This window comes from Trachinotus anak, unplaced genomic scaffold (assembly GCF_046630095.1).
Source record: "Trachinotus anak isolate AG129_WGS33_773 ecotype Australia unplaced genomic scaffold, CSIRO_AGI_Tana_v1 ptg000049l, whole genome shotgun sequence".
In the NCBI taxonomy this organism is placed as follows: Eukaryota; Metazoa; Chordata; class Actinopteri; order Carangiformes; family Carangidae; genus Trachinotus; species Trachinotus anak.
In genome coordinates this window covers 457,642-472,359 of record NW_027273900.1, presented here as the reverse complement: position 1 = coordinate 472,359, position 14,718 = coordinate 457,642, and the positions used below count along the sequence as shown (strand labels likewise).

The following is a 14,718-nucleotide window of genomic DNA, read 5'->3' as shown; positions in this document are numbered from 1 at the left end:
TCTTGATTCAAACCATAAATCATGTTACAGTTAACATGATTTTGGAAGACAATTTCATCCAGGAACCCACTCTTATTGTCAGTGCAGAGTTTGTAGTCTTTTGAAATTTGCAATCGAAATAAAATCCAAAAATATTATTGTAATGAATACTTGATAAAGAAAACAAACAAGTGATGTCTTACAGTGGGATGAAATTATTGATACATGCTTCACAATTTCCTTTTCCTGAAAAACAGATGAATAGTTTTCCTACCTTGGCTGCCATGACCATGGAGGACCCTCCCCTGATACCCAGGATAGGGATGTGTGTCTGGGCAGAGATGAAGTCCAGTATCTGAGCAATGGCCTCCTGATCTGTGTCGTCTCCGAACACCACGCCTTGCAGCGAGTTCCTCGTCATTTGTGCACAGATCCGATTGATGATGCTCTTTGGGTCGGTCTCGTTCATCGTGACCACCTCAACTTTGGGAGGGTAGGGGATGTGGAGGAAGTCCTCTTTCTCAAGTCCAGCCCCCAGGGCTACTTCACTAGAGTTGCCCACCAGGATGACAGCAATACTGAGTGAGTTGATCAGCTTGGGACTGATTGGGGGGAGAGCCGGTGAGCCAGGAGAGTACTGAGGGGGGATGACAACACCCCTCTGGGTGCTGCCTCCCCTCTGGCCACCTTGTCCTCCTGGGGCACCTCCAGGCCCTGTACCTGGACCTCCACCCCTGCGAGACTCGCAGACGGGCAGGAGGAGTATGGCGAGGAGGAGCAGAGAGAAGGACAAGGAGAGGAAGGGAAGGGTCAGCCGAGGCTGGGGATAAGGATGATGCAGAGAGTGGTCCTGAGGAGGAGGAGGAGGATGATGGGGGGAGGAAGGAGGGGAGACGAAGCGCTTGTCCTGAAGACGGGAGGGAGAAGGGTGGAGGCTGACAAGCATTGTGAAGGAGTGTAAATGGCGTCCCTGGAGAGAAAGAGAGGGAAAGAGAGACAGAGAGATGATAAATGGTAAACAGGAAGTCATGTAAAACACTTAAGATTTGACTGAAAGTGAAAAACATTAAAACATGAATTTTCACAAACACTAGTGTCCAACCTTTTCGAGGTCAATGTCATCTGTTGATATCAAACATATATCCACACAAGCTTGTACAGTGTGTCAGTGTGTCAGTGCACAAACACTCAAGATGTGCATTATTATTTAGAGACAGTGTCACCATTACACAGTTTTTCACTGTCACATTTCTATAAAATCAGTTAAATGAAGAACCATGGCTGATGAACAGTTTTTTAACACTCAAATACAAGATTCTGGAATCTACTTCGAAATCCAGTCCAAGCAGAAGACATAGTTGTTATTTTACACCTCAACTCAACTCAAGCCACTCATATTCATGGGTAAGTAACACTGAAGCAGAAATGAAGCACATGACTCAGTTTTTGTTTTCTATTTTGTACTTTAGGGGAACAGGTTGAAAAGAATGGTGGCCAAACCCAACCTTAACCCTTCGTTACCTCGTAACAACAACATGTCACAGTCTGGGTACAGTACTGAACAGTCGGTTCTTCTAGACCAGGGGTTGGCAACCCACAGCTCTGGAGCCGCATGTGGCTCTTTCATCCCTCTGCTGCGGTTCCCTGTGACTTTGGAAAATAAATAATGAGAATTTAATTTACATTCATTTTATTTTAGTTTGTTAGTATTTTAAATGTTATTCTAATTGAAGATTATGGTGATTTTGTAACATTAAAATAAAACGTGATTAATTTTTTGTCACTCAAAATATGCGTCACATACACCCGCTGACATGCGATTTATTGAGCTTTTCGACCCTCGATAGGTCAACCATGGATAAATCCAAGAAAAGAAAAGTTTTTGAAGAAAACAGAACATTTAATGCTACGTGGGCAGATTCATTTGCTTTCACTGCTGACGAGGAGAACTCAAATAGACATTGAGTATTTTATTTGAAAGTAACCTTCAACCGGGCGTCTTTTTTTTCGGAGTTCAGAATGTTTTTGTTGCATGCAGAAATAAAATTTCGTTTTCTCTGTAGCTGTTGGGTTAGGGTTATGTAAGGGTTAGGTAATGCAACACACTATTGTTAGGTAATGCAACACACTATAGTTTTTATATACATAGCATAAAGGTAAAAAACGATATATGTAGTGTTATCTTCATTTTAGATGTCAAAAGGGTTTTGTGGCTCCTGGTGTTTTATTTTCTGTGGGAAACGGGTCCAAATGGCTCTTTGAGTGTTTAAGGTTGGTTAGGGTTAGGGTTCTGCTCTAGAACCTACTGGGTAGGGGAGAAATTATCAGGTGTAAAGACCTCACCTGACTGGACCTGACCTGACCTGACCTTCTCATCAGATGGATCACCTTCATGTGAAGCACCTTTCACTAACCAAAGAAAAAGAGAGTGTAATAATAATGTCGCTGCTGGCTCGATGTTCTAGATAACTCTGATAAAGACGACTTCAAACATTCAGTATGGCTCACAGTCTTACACTGAGTGAGTGGTATCAAACCAGAGAGAGAGAGAGAGAGAAAGGCAGGCCTGTAAGTGACAACACCACATCCATTAAACTGAGCTGTGACTTCCTGGAGGAACCCTGTGGCACACATCAAAGAGAGATGAGGATGAGGTGTGTGTGTGTGTGTGTGTGTGTGTGTGTGTGTTGAGTGAGTCAGGACGGTGCTTGCTGCATTTTGACAGATTGACAGCCTCACAGCTTCATGGACTAGCTGCCAGGCTAAGTGACCATTAGACACTCAGACTGGGCTCAACTCAGTCTCTCCTTTTTGTCTCTCTTTCAGTCTCTTTCTGTGTGTGTCTCTCTCTCCCTCCTTTCAGTTGCTCCCACCCTCCCTCTGATATCTTTGAAGTCAACTGCAGACCTATTATTTACTATTATTGCTATTATTTACTGCTCCTCTATTAGCAGCCATACAAAGAGCAGTGGAGTAGAGTAAGGAGGAGAAGTGATGGAGGGAGGGGAGGAGAGAAGGAGAGAGGCAGAGGGAAAGATGTAAGCAGGGGGAGGTGACAGGCAGGGAGAAACACAATTAGTCATAGCCTGATGTGAAAATTGTGGTTTCTTACTGTGTGTGAATGTGTGTGAGTTCATGCACATACAAATGTATCTGGAGTACAAATTTGGGCATGTTTTCTGCACGGATAGAGACCAGGAATCTTAATGAGTATATGTTCATGCTCATATTCTAAATTAAGCACAGACAAATGAAGAGCAGAGGAAAAGGCTTGTTCCTCTTCATCACTCACACAACACCTTTAATAATCTTTTATTTATCAACCACCCTGTGTGTTGTGGAGCTGATCCTGTCAGCACCCAAAACAAAAGTCCAAAGGAAACATAGGAGAAAGAGAGAAGTTGTGAAGGGAATGGAAATCTGACGGAGGTAGGAAACAGCGACAGAAACCAGAGAGTAGTCTGTGAAATAGAGAGCGAGCAAAGAGAGGAGAGGCCAAACAGTGTGGAAAATCAGAGGAGGAGGAAAAGTGATCCACACAAAAAAAAACAGTTTGTCTAAAAGGTCTAATTACCAGAGGTTTGTCAGGCTTAATTGCAGGTGCACATGCTAATTGTAAACGAGGACACCACAGTAGGAGAGGGAGAGAGAGAGAGAGAAAGAGAGAGAGAGAGAGAGAGAGGAGGAGGAGGAAGCGAGTGGGAGGAAGGCAGCAGAGAGAAGAGAAGAGGAGAGAGAAGAGTGGGGAGAGGGAGAGAATAAATAGAGACACACACAAAAGAGATGGAGGTGGAGGAAGGAACAGCAATAAGAAACCCAGAGGAGGGAGGGAGGAGGGAGAAAGTGAGGGAGGGAGGTGTGGAGGGGCAACACAGCTGAAAAAAGAAAGATGAAAAGAAGACATGATTAGCACAAGATGATAAAAGAAGAGCAAAGGGTGGATGGGGGGTTAAAGAAATCTAAAGAAAAAATGGCCTCAATGCTCAGATGGAAACTGTGCAACAGGGCTGATGAACATACCGGGGGTGGGGTGGGGGGAACTATTAGAAATACATCTTTAAAAATAACACAAGAAGTGTGACAGTAAATGAAGCAGCAGAGAAAGACAGAGACCCGTTTGGATTCTGTGTAACAGCAGAGCTCGGTTTCCATAGTAACAATTCAAATATGTCTCCACATAACACTGTGATGGACAGGAAGATATACACAACTTGCACCATTTCATGCAGTACACTACATGCAGCGTGTGCCCTCACCTAATAATACACAATTTACTTTCATCTACGCTGGTGCACATTGCTGCACTGACTCTCACTGACAAAAATAAAAACGCATGTAACATTAAATAAATAGCACGGTGCCTTTGCACAAACGTGTGCATGCACACCCACACACACATATGAGGTAAGTTAATGCACTCCTGCAGATAGAGATGATCCAGCTCCGCCTTTTACTGTACCTCACATTAAAAATGAATCTCCAAAAGGGCCTCAGGCAAATAAACAGAAATAACAGGATGGACAGAGCATCCAGCTGGGAAACTGGCTGAGCAGGAGCTGGGATGACATTCGGATTAATCAGGCCTTCATACAACATCTCCCCCATCACCAACAGTCCCCAATTAATAACATTTAAATGGAGAGTGTCAAGAGTGGATCATTTACTTGTGGCATAATAGAACAAAAGTAAACAATCTAACATGGCGTCAACAAATCCAAACTGACATATGAATTTATGTGCACTTGTGTGTCCATTACAGCATTTACACAGCTAATACAATAACATATGCAGCGCAGGGAAAACACGGATAAGTGGCGACGAACAGCCACACAAAACACCCACATGTGTGCGTTGCTTGTATCCAGTAATTTACTGCAGACGTGACTAAGCCTCTTCGCAGAGATTCACATGCATCAACACAGAACCCTGAACGTGAGCCCTCATGGTTCACAGGTGATGGCTCCTGTTTCTCCAGAATCTAATGTCTTGTGTATAACCTTACATGCATGTGCACGCACGCACCCGCACACACATGCACACACACACACAATCATGTCATCAAAAGACTAAGACATCAGTCATATGGCTCTTAACATTTACAGAAAGCATTGATCACAGAACTTGGCCAAATGGCACAAGCCACCAATAGAATAACCAGAGCTGTTTGAGACGCATTACTGTGCACGCACACACACACACACACTTCCAACCTGCCAATAAAGATTCCACATGATTGATCAAACCATGGAGTGTGCGCCCTGATCAACTCCCCCGTCAGCTGCCACATTAATGAATATGTGTGATATGTGTGGACAGTCACGTTTCTCCTGAATATTGCAGTGGATCACTGACTGTATTCTGCTGTGTTTGCTGCAGAGGCTCCGAGCTGCAGCCTGAGAGACAGTAAAACTGAATCTGCCACGCTATTTAAAACACACGTAGGCCATCATGATCAGGCTCTACTATATCCCTGGAGACTTGATGTGGTGGGCTGCGCCGTATAGTGTTTGAAAGGCATTATGGATAACATAAGCTGACAGGCATATCTATTAAGGAGCCCATTTACATTCCGTGGGTGGTCAGTTACAGGTAAGAGTGGTACTTCAGTCATCTCCACTAAAGCACAGGCTGCATCAGACATGATTTATAAACAATAACAAATCATACTTAACACTCTGTTTTAATGAATTATAAAAGGCATGTTAAACTGTGCTATTGCTTCAGTAAATTTCTACAGTATGACCTGACAACAAGGAAAAGTCCTTGAGAGTTGAGTATTTTTATTTCAAGGCCTGGATATCCCCCTGGAGAGTCACAACAGCAGGAGACCGTGCTTGACATTTCTGTTTACTTTCACAACTCCATTATATCATCAATAAATCACAAACTTACTGTTTTTTCCTACATCTATATATTGTGCTTCCATGACAAATGCCCTGTTCTTCATTGGTAAGAACAAATAAAATAAGAGCATCAAATGTGATCTTAACAAGTGATTTATAATAACCCAGGACAAAAATGTGCAGTCTATATAATCCACATCTATTCAGCCAAAGGATCCATGTCCCAGTCTCCAGAGGGGCCTTAAAAACACAATCAGAAGCTGATATTTAAATCTCGATGCAGGTGACCTTTGTGTACAATAAAAGGGAAAATTAACTTTAATCCAAACACATTTTTTGTCTTTCTTTGCACAGAAAATCATACTAAGCCTTTAAAGCTGCTCTAATCAACTTTATATTAATAAAGAATCAGAGAGAACAGAGAAAGTTTTGCTTCAATATCAGCCGCCCTCAGCTCTTTGCAGTGTTTTAGTTCAGCTCATTGTTTTGGTTTTTTAACCCACAATCTTTCTGTTTTGGTCTCTCACCTCTCTCAGCTGTGTCAATTTTAATAAAATGCTGTTAAAATATTCACACCCGAATTTGTAAAGATCAAAATGGAGCTGAGGGAATATCAGACTTAGATCTGACTTACATTTAATGCTAATATTAACCTGTATGATAAATTGTTAGACATATCAACTTTTAGGTGATAATATGTCGACGCTGTGTTTCCAAAGTGTCCAAAATGAATAATTAAAGAATTTATTATAAGTATAAAGAAAATATTCTGTTACATCTGTGTCAGATATTAGTGAAAGACTGAAAGAAGAGTTTAGTCCATTGGTTTTGATCCTCTTCACTGGCCTGTTATCAAATCACCTCAGAGCTTTCTCTCTTTCTTTTAGCTCTCGCTGGATTAAGATTGGACAACCAAGAAGTTTTAATGGAGGACAGTATCATCTACACCAACACTGGTGTTGTGAATGACGTTCATTCTGATTCGTCAGTCAGAGCTGTGACATGTTCAGGTAATCAGACACCATGCAGCTATAATGACTACCCTACAGAGGTGGTGGAAGACAACACAAGCTCTATTTACATCCTTTGTAATTATTCAATTCGCTCTCACAAAGTCATCTTTCAGTGAGAGCTGATGGTTCACTGCCAAACATACTGACGCTGGTCGATATTGTCACAGTCATAACTGAACAAAAATACACAGACCTGCTGCTGTTCTCCACAGCATCAAATAACTTGTGTTAAAGGATAAGTTCCCTCGCTGTCTGTCGCACTCAGCCCCAAATCCATTTGTTCCCACTGAAAACATAAAGCTTTAAAAATGACTCAGAAGTATTGTTTCATATTTAAAAATAAGGTTCAGTAATTTCATAAAAACAGATGGGCACTGAAGTTTTTATCTGAAGTTACTCAAAAGGTTCAGACTATTTCAGTTGTGGATTAACACAGATTAGGTGGTCTAGTCCAGTTCTGACGTCAGGCCAGTGGTTATTGTGAGACCGACTAGAACTAAAATATATTTTCATTATGATGACGGAACATATCACCCACTGCAATAGTTTCAATAGTTAGTTAGTTTTCACTGTTGATTTTTGGTCTTTTATGTGATTTTTCTGGCAGTGAGTAAAATGTAGATTATTAAGAATCTTATCCTTTAAATTGAGCTGATATTTTTGGACACTTAAGAGAGAAAGATGGAGATGCTGTTGTAGAATTAGAGAAGTGGTGCAATAAAGAGAAAACAGACAAGGGAACATAATATATGACATGTAAGGGGCAGTAACCAACAGTGTGCATCAAGACAGCATGTGATGTTAAATTAGTGGAGTCTTGGAGTGATCCTCTAATACCGTCTTCTCTATTGAATAATCTGTCATCTCACTACTGTCTTGCTGAGAGGCCAGAATGACAGAAAAAATCGCTAGTTTATTGAAGAGGGTCTTGGGTGTTTCATTAAGTGCACTTTAGTCTGGTCAAGAATCCTCTCTCTGTTAATTGCACTTATGATATATATACACACACACACAAAAATACACACTCAGAGATACAGGGATGAGGAAAACGCAGGCTGAGGCAGGATCCATCTTTCCCCCGGGGTCTTCATTACCTCATTGAAGCCATTTATTCCACTGAGGTTTTATCTCCTGCTCTGGACTTCATTTAGCAGCAGAGTGACGTGTCCCTCTCTGCAGCTGCACAGGCCTTCAGAGCCTCAGAGGGTCTGGACCACCACTGAATCATAGCTACACAGTGCATGTAGACCTACAATAAGTCACAAAGGTCCATGCTGGATACTGTTAGTTTCTAGCTTGTTTTTTTCTCTTTCTAAAGGTTATTACAGCTCACTCTGATACAATGTGTTATTTCATCAGAAGCAGACAGTCTATACCTACACAGTCACACCCTCTTTATTCATTTCTCAGTGGTCTTTCTGAAAAGTTAAAATCTGATAGAGGAGTTTTCTGTCCACATCCTTCTGTGGTGTCTGCTACTTAACTGCTCTCACAGTTTGGACATTTGGACACACACTGTATGCAGGAAATCCCACCGTGCCAGGCCAAGACATTTTGTTGAGTGTATTTAAGAGTTGCAGAAAAAAATATACCCAGACAGTCATCCAGACCAGGTCTAAAAGATCCACTGACATTTTAGTCACCACAAATTCCTCTGCCTCCCGGTCACCCACCACACAGCATCTGCTCTGACTCCATCAGTGAACAGAGACTCATGTGAGGCTACGACATGTGGCTGCTCTTCTGTTCTTGAAACACTTGTTGTGTTTGGTGTTTTTGTGTCTGTACTCAAATGAAGCATTTTGTGATTTTGGACCAGGTCTGTCGAATCAAATATCATCACACACATCATATCAAATCTTATCCTGATATTTTGACTGTTCTACTGGACAAACCAACAAAAACTACATGACAGAAATGTGCAGCAGTAGCAGAATGATGCTGAATATGATTCTGTGTGTCACATGTATGTGTGTGTATATATATATATATATACATACACACACACACACACATACACACAGACCTACATTAATAATGAAGACAATGTTACTATAATACCAATTCCAGTAAAGTATGTGGTTAAGTAAAGATTGATGAGTGATTTTTAGCAGTATTTGTGCATCACTGTCAACAACATGAAACCTGCAGCATCATGCAGAGAAAACTGGGTTTAAATTATTATAACATTTTTACATATTCTAGCTTTAGCTGCATATCTGTGGTGCTGTGTATTCACAAAAAGTCTTTTCCTGCTTGGAGAACCAGGTTTGACTCTCCTCTCTATTGGATGAGTCACACAAAGCACAGTTGTAATCCACACAGCTGTTTAAAAGGTGAGACAAGTCATGTGACTGGCTGAGTATTCATTATTAATAACTACATCCCACTTCAACAAGCCATTCTTCACACAGAGTGCAGTGTGAGTTGGCTTGTGTCTCTGTTGACCTTGAACATGTGCCCTGTTGTGAAGTTAGTGGAGAAATAAAAACATTCAGCCAAGCAGAAGAGAGAAGACCAGATTCTGCAGGTGAAGTAGAGTCAGACTGTCTTATCACTAAATGTGATGACAAGAGTTGTTAATGATGAACTACACAACAATTATAATTCTGCAGTACATCATGGTGAAGAAAGACCGACCACACACACACAAACTACACAGTGCGACATGTCACATGCTGAAAGACAAGAAAACAAACATGTAAACACTGTATGATGTGTATGTATGTGATGGTCATATTTTTCTGCTGTTGTCAGCATTAGATGCTTATTGTTATGTAGTAACTGTTTTTATGAATGAGAGCATTTTAGTTATTCTCCACTAACGCTGCTGCTGAATCGAAGATATTCACCGGCTGCTCACATGGACTGGACCATCATCTCTACACAGCAGCTGGTCCTGGTCCTCTACTCTTCATCAAGCCTTTCAGATTATTAACCACAGAAGACTGTATGAAGTGACTGGTGCTCTGATTTCATTTAAATATAAATGGATCCACTGATTCTCCATCAGCTGCTTCATCAAAAAGGACTTGAAAAGCCTGTCTGGAGGTTCACTGCTGATAACCTGAGACATCCAGGTGATTATATCACTAACAGGCTACTCTTTGTTAGCAGAGGTTTTATTCCTCATGGTTATGATTTATAAAGAATTTAGCTGTTTTCTAGCTTTATTGCCTACAATTTAAATGCACATGCTGTGGCCACTTTATTAGGTACACCTGTAAAATCTAATGCAATCCAATACAAACGTTAAATTCAAACAGTATTGTCTTCATTAAGGTAAAATTTATGGCAGAGCCATTGTATTGGATTGCATTACATTTTATGGGTGTACCTAATAACTGGGTGTCTGTGGTCTTGTCTTTAACTTAATAAGTGTCAAATAAATCTATATTTGTATCTACATCAGAAATATTCAGACTAAAATGCATCCATTCTTTATGTGAATAGCTTTTAAACTAATCTTTTACACTGCTTAATTTGCTAGTTATTTTCTGAAATAATGACATCATTGTCTATAAAATGCAAACAAATCATCATCACAGTTTCCTGAGGCCCAGTGCCACATCTTTAAATTGCTGATTTTGTCCAACAAAAACCCAAAAACATTTAATCAGCAGTGAAGTCAATGTGGACAGGAGCTGTCCATCATCATGGCTGACACGCTGGAACTGGGTAATGTTTGGCCTTTTCCTTGATAATGACAAGCATCAAAATAATGAAGTTTCCAAATAATTCTACTGATTAACCAGCTAATCATCCCAGTTCTTCATCCAACGTGAACCTGGAACATTTGTTGACCTAATCCCTGACAAATAAATGTCAGCAATATAAACCCACACACTCTTCTCCACTTAGGCCTAAATGTAGCAGCAGAGCCTCAGACACATGTCTCTGTCCTCACCTTCCAATTTACCCCCTGAGGTGAGCTCTACCTCTACCTCTGTCTCTCTGATCCCATGTTCCTCTGCTTTGTTAGAAAAAACACAGACAACTGCAGCTCTTCCTCACTGAGCTTGTGTTGTTCCTTATGTTGGGGGGGGCAATTTCCTCCTCACCCACTCCCAGTCTCGAGTCGCTCCTAATTAACTGACAAGTTGCCCCCACAGAGGGTCAGATGGAGACAGATTCATTGACACTTTGAGCAGGTTGGCAAACGAAGCCAATGGAGATGTCAAACAGATAATACCTTCTATCAGTGCTGCTGAAAAGCTGTCAAATATCAACACAACAACACAACCAGCAGTGCAGAAAAATCTGATTTATCATCATAGATTTTCTGATCTTTCCTTTATCAAGGATGAAAAGAAAATAATAACTTTACCCTTTTATTCACCAGGTATTATTACTGATGTATGACAATTATCACAAATGAATTAGCAGTGAACAAGATCTAAACCTCTCAAGATTTCCTCCCAATTCAAGCTAAATATGTCTGTTAATAAGAAACATCACACAAACACGTTTCTTCTTCTCAATCTATCAAATATTTTTTCTTACACATCTTTCTTTCATCATATCCCTCTTCATCTTTGAAAACATGATTATCAGCTTATCATTCCCTTTTAGCAAAGCTATGTGCATCACATGATTTCCTGGGAGTCCTGCTGTCTGTTTCTTGTGAGCCTTTTGAGGACAGTATCATCAAATATTACTCCATCTTGTTCAGCTATCAAACCCTCCATCAGCTCCTCTCATCTCTGCACCTCAACCCTTTGCTCAGCCCGCAGATCTCGTCTTTTGTTCTATCAGTCTCTTCCATTCGTGCATGAAAAATTTGAAAAAAAAAAATCCTCCGAATCTGTTCCCACTTTGTATAGAAGAGCTTCAAAAGGCTCGACATGAAGAGTGACAGTTCCTGATGAAACGTCTGTATGTGCCAGCCCAGTCATTCTGATCGTTCTGGTTCTGATTAGTGAACATATCTGTAGCATCTGATACCTCCATGAAAAAGAAGATGACTTACATAGCAATAGATGGAGACTGTGTTGTGTTTGGTTTTCACAGAGCCTGCACAGACAGACACCAGAGAAAACTGCCTGCGACAGAACGACACCAAGAAGCTGAGCAACGTGGGTAGAGGCAGCATCACAGTGCTGGGCCCAGTTTCTCTATTCTTAGCTCTTCCTCCCTCTCTCACAGTCACACATGGCTCGGTATAGAAGAGGAGATGTAGAGGAGGCATCTTCAGTTTCTGCCTCTAACAAAACACTAGTTTCCAGCTTATTAAATACCCTATGCTCCCTGTTTGCACGGCCTGCCTGTTTTCTTCCATGTAATCTGTAACCATCTTTTTAAAGTTAAGGTTCACAGTGTACCAAGTGCAAAAGGATGTGCCTCATACTCCAGCGGGAGCTTTCATAAAATGCACTGTCCCTCTGACCCATGTTGTTGTTTTCGCGCTGAATGAATAATCATGACACCAAATCATTTAAGAAGTGGTACACTGAAGAAAGATCTCGGATAAAGATTCTGCTGTTTGCTGACTTTACAAAATTCAGCAGCCTTAAAGGTTCCGTCTTTCACACTTTATCTGAGGTTTTGAAATCAGAAGATATATCTGTGGTTTAAGAACCAAAAACCATCTCAGTGTAGTTTTACATCTCCTCTCTCAGGCTTCTCTCTGGAGCTCTAGTAACAACAGGTCAGTCAGCCAATCAGAAGAGAGGATCTGAGCGACAACAGGTCAGTCAGCCAATCAGAAGAGAGGATCTGAGCAACCACAGGTCAGTCAGCCAATCAGAAGAGAGGATCTGAGCAACCACAGGTCAGTCAGCCAATCAGAAGAGAGGATCTGAGTCATTGCTGTCTATTTCATTTAAACTTGTCTTTTCTAAAAACCAACAGCCCTGTCACTTTAGTCACTTTATGTAAATCCAACCACTCATCGCATCCTAAAATAAAAACTTTGTAAAGGTTTTTATGTTCATTTTTTTCCTAGAAAATGTTTTAGAAAAGTATTGATTCAACATTAAGGCCAATTTAGTGGCTGTGGTTTGTGGCACTGTTGAATTGGTAGTTTTCCCTTCTTGATATAAATACATGATAAACACCTCCCTCGCCTGCAAAAACAGTTTCAATATTCAAACTGAAAATTATGATCTTTGTGAAGGAAACATTTACTGCAGGACTGTTGTGTTAAGCTTCGTCTAAATGCCTCTGCTCACCTATGTGGAGAAGGGTGTTATGGGTACTGCTTTACACTCTCTCTGTCTGTCTCTCTCTCTCTGTGCCCCCCCCCCCCCCCCCCCCCATAACCACCAGGCTGCTCAGCACCTGTAATCTCTCAACGACTCAATCAACATTTGTAAATCTGGTCGCATGAGGCTTGTATCCAAAACTGACTCATCCTGCTGTCTGTGAGTCCCAGTATCAACATCTCGACGCCCATATATTCACGGCACTTCACTGCCTCCACTCTGTTCACAGTCCACCAATGAAAACGGGGGGGGGCAAGCGAGCCAATGCTGGGATCCAGTAATCCCCTCCACCCAGCCCACTCTTCGGTGCAGCCTCGCGCTCCTTCCAGGCTGCACATACTCAGAGTGACTGTGTCTACAAAGCTGCCTCCTTCATCCACTGTCAGTGAAGCTCCCCCTGGATTTACCACCTGCGCCTGGATCTCTGTCTGTCTCTCTTTCTGTCTGCCACGCCTTAACCCCTTGCTTACTCATGTTTCTCCCATCTTTTTTTTTTTTTTGATATGGAAAATCTGCCCCAGAAATACAGTTCACATGCAGCCATTTCAGGCCTGCAGTGTCAGCCAATACCCAACTGTTGAGATGAATGATGAGGTTTTGATTGAAACTTCTAGGAGCAGAAGAGAGCAGGATCTGTGCAGCATATGTGAGTAACTAAGCAGAATACAGTAGGTCTGTTCAGTGCTGAAGCTGTTACTGTTGTGTTATGAGGGAGGGACACACCAGCTGTCACACACCTCCTCTAGGTCACGCTTCAACAAAGAGGTGCATCATAATTAGACAGTCACATCAGATCTTGTGAATCTATGAATAAAAACGTGGAAAAGCTCAGTTTAGGTTTGTGATCATAAACTAGTCTCAAAACAATCCAGCCAAGAATCTGATCCATGATGCCACTAGGAGACAAATCCTGGAGCTGCTCCAGTGATGGGAGCTGGACACTGTGACAGACTGTGGCAGGATTCTGCACATTTTCTATTACAAACTGTTCACGTACATGAAGCCAAATGAAGTTAAAACACACGTTCCACAGGTCTAAAGATTCATTCTGTGCTCATGAATGCCATGTGAACTGATTTTACTTTATCTCTGCTCTTGCACTCTGTTGTCACACATTGTCTTAGACAAGTCTTCCCATTATCTTTACACGTCCCTCCAACTTTTAAATGTGCCTTTTATCAGTCACACTTCTAAATGGCTGCTGAAAGGAGCAGGAGCTCAGCAATAAAACAGGCTCCAGCTTCTCCGCTCTCTTGCTTTATACAGTTTCTATTGTCTGGACCTGTTTTCCCTTGTGCAGCAGCACAGCTCGTGGTTTGATGAGCTTATTGAAGCTCGTGCCTCATTATCCTCATCTCAACACTGGGCTCCCTCACAAAGCACCGCGAGAAAGAATCTATGGCCAAAAAAAGGCAAAAAGACGACTTCTCCTTTCTAGTTCTTTTCACTATGGATAAGCCTGTGAATATTCTCATTTGTCCAGGTCATAGTATCTCAAAGGAGTTTTAAATCGAAAGCAACTGGACTTGGTTATTTGTCTAGGAAGACGTTTCACCTCTCATCCAAGAGGCTTCATCAGTTCATCACCTGACCAGGCTGGGACTGGTCCAACTATCTGGTGTGGAGACCCAGGTATTTAACCTCTGGGAGGGGCTTTCACAAGGCTGATGATGTCATTGG

General features: G+C 41.6%; 1 protein-coding gene across 1 annotated transcript in view; it reads right to left on the bottom strand.

The window, feature by feature from the left end:
* grin2bb (glutamate receptor, ionotropic, N-methyl D-aspartate 2B, genome duplicate b) overlaps positions 1 to 14,718 on the bottom strand; it is a 95,313-nt gene that overhangs the window by 68,167 nt on the left and 12,428 nt on the right. Inside the window, exon 3 of the mRNA XM_071473265.1 lies at positions 254 to 949. Within this exon, the coding sequence (XP_071329366.1) occupies positions 254 to 949 (696 nt within the window). The remainder of the gene's footprint in view (positions 1 to 253; positions 950 to 14,718) is intronic.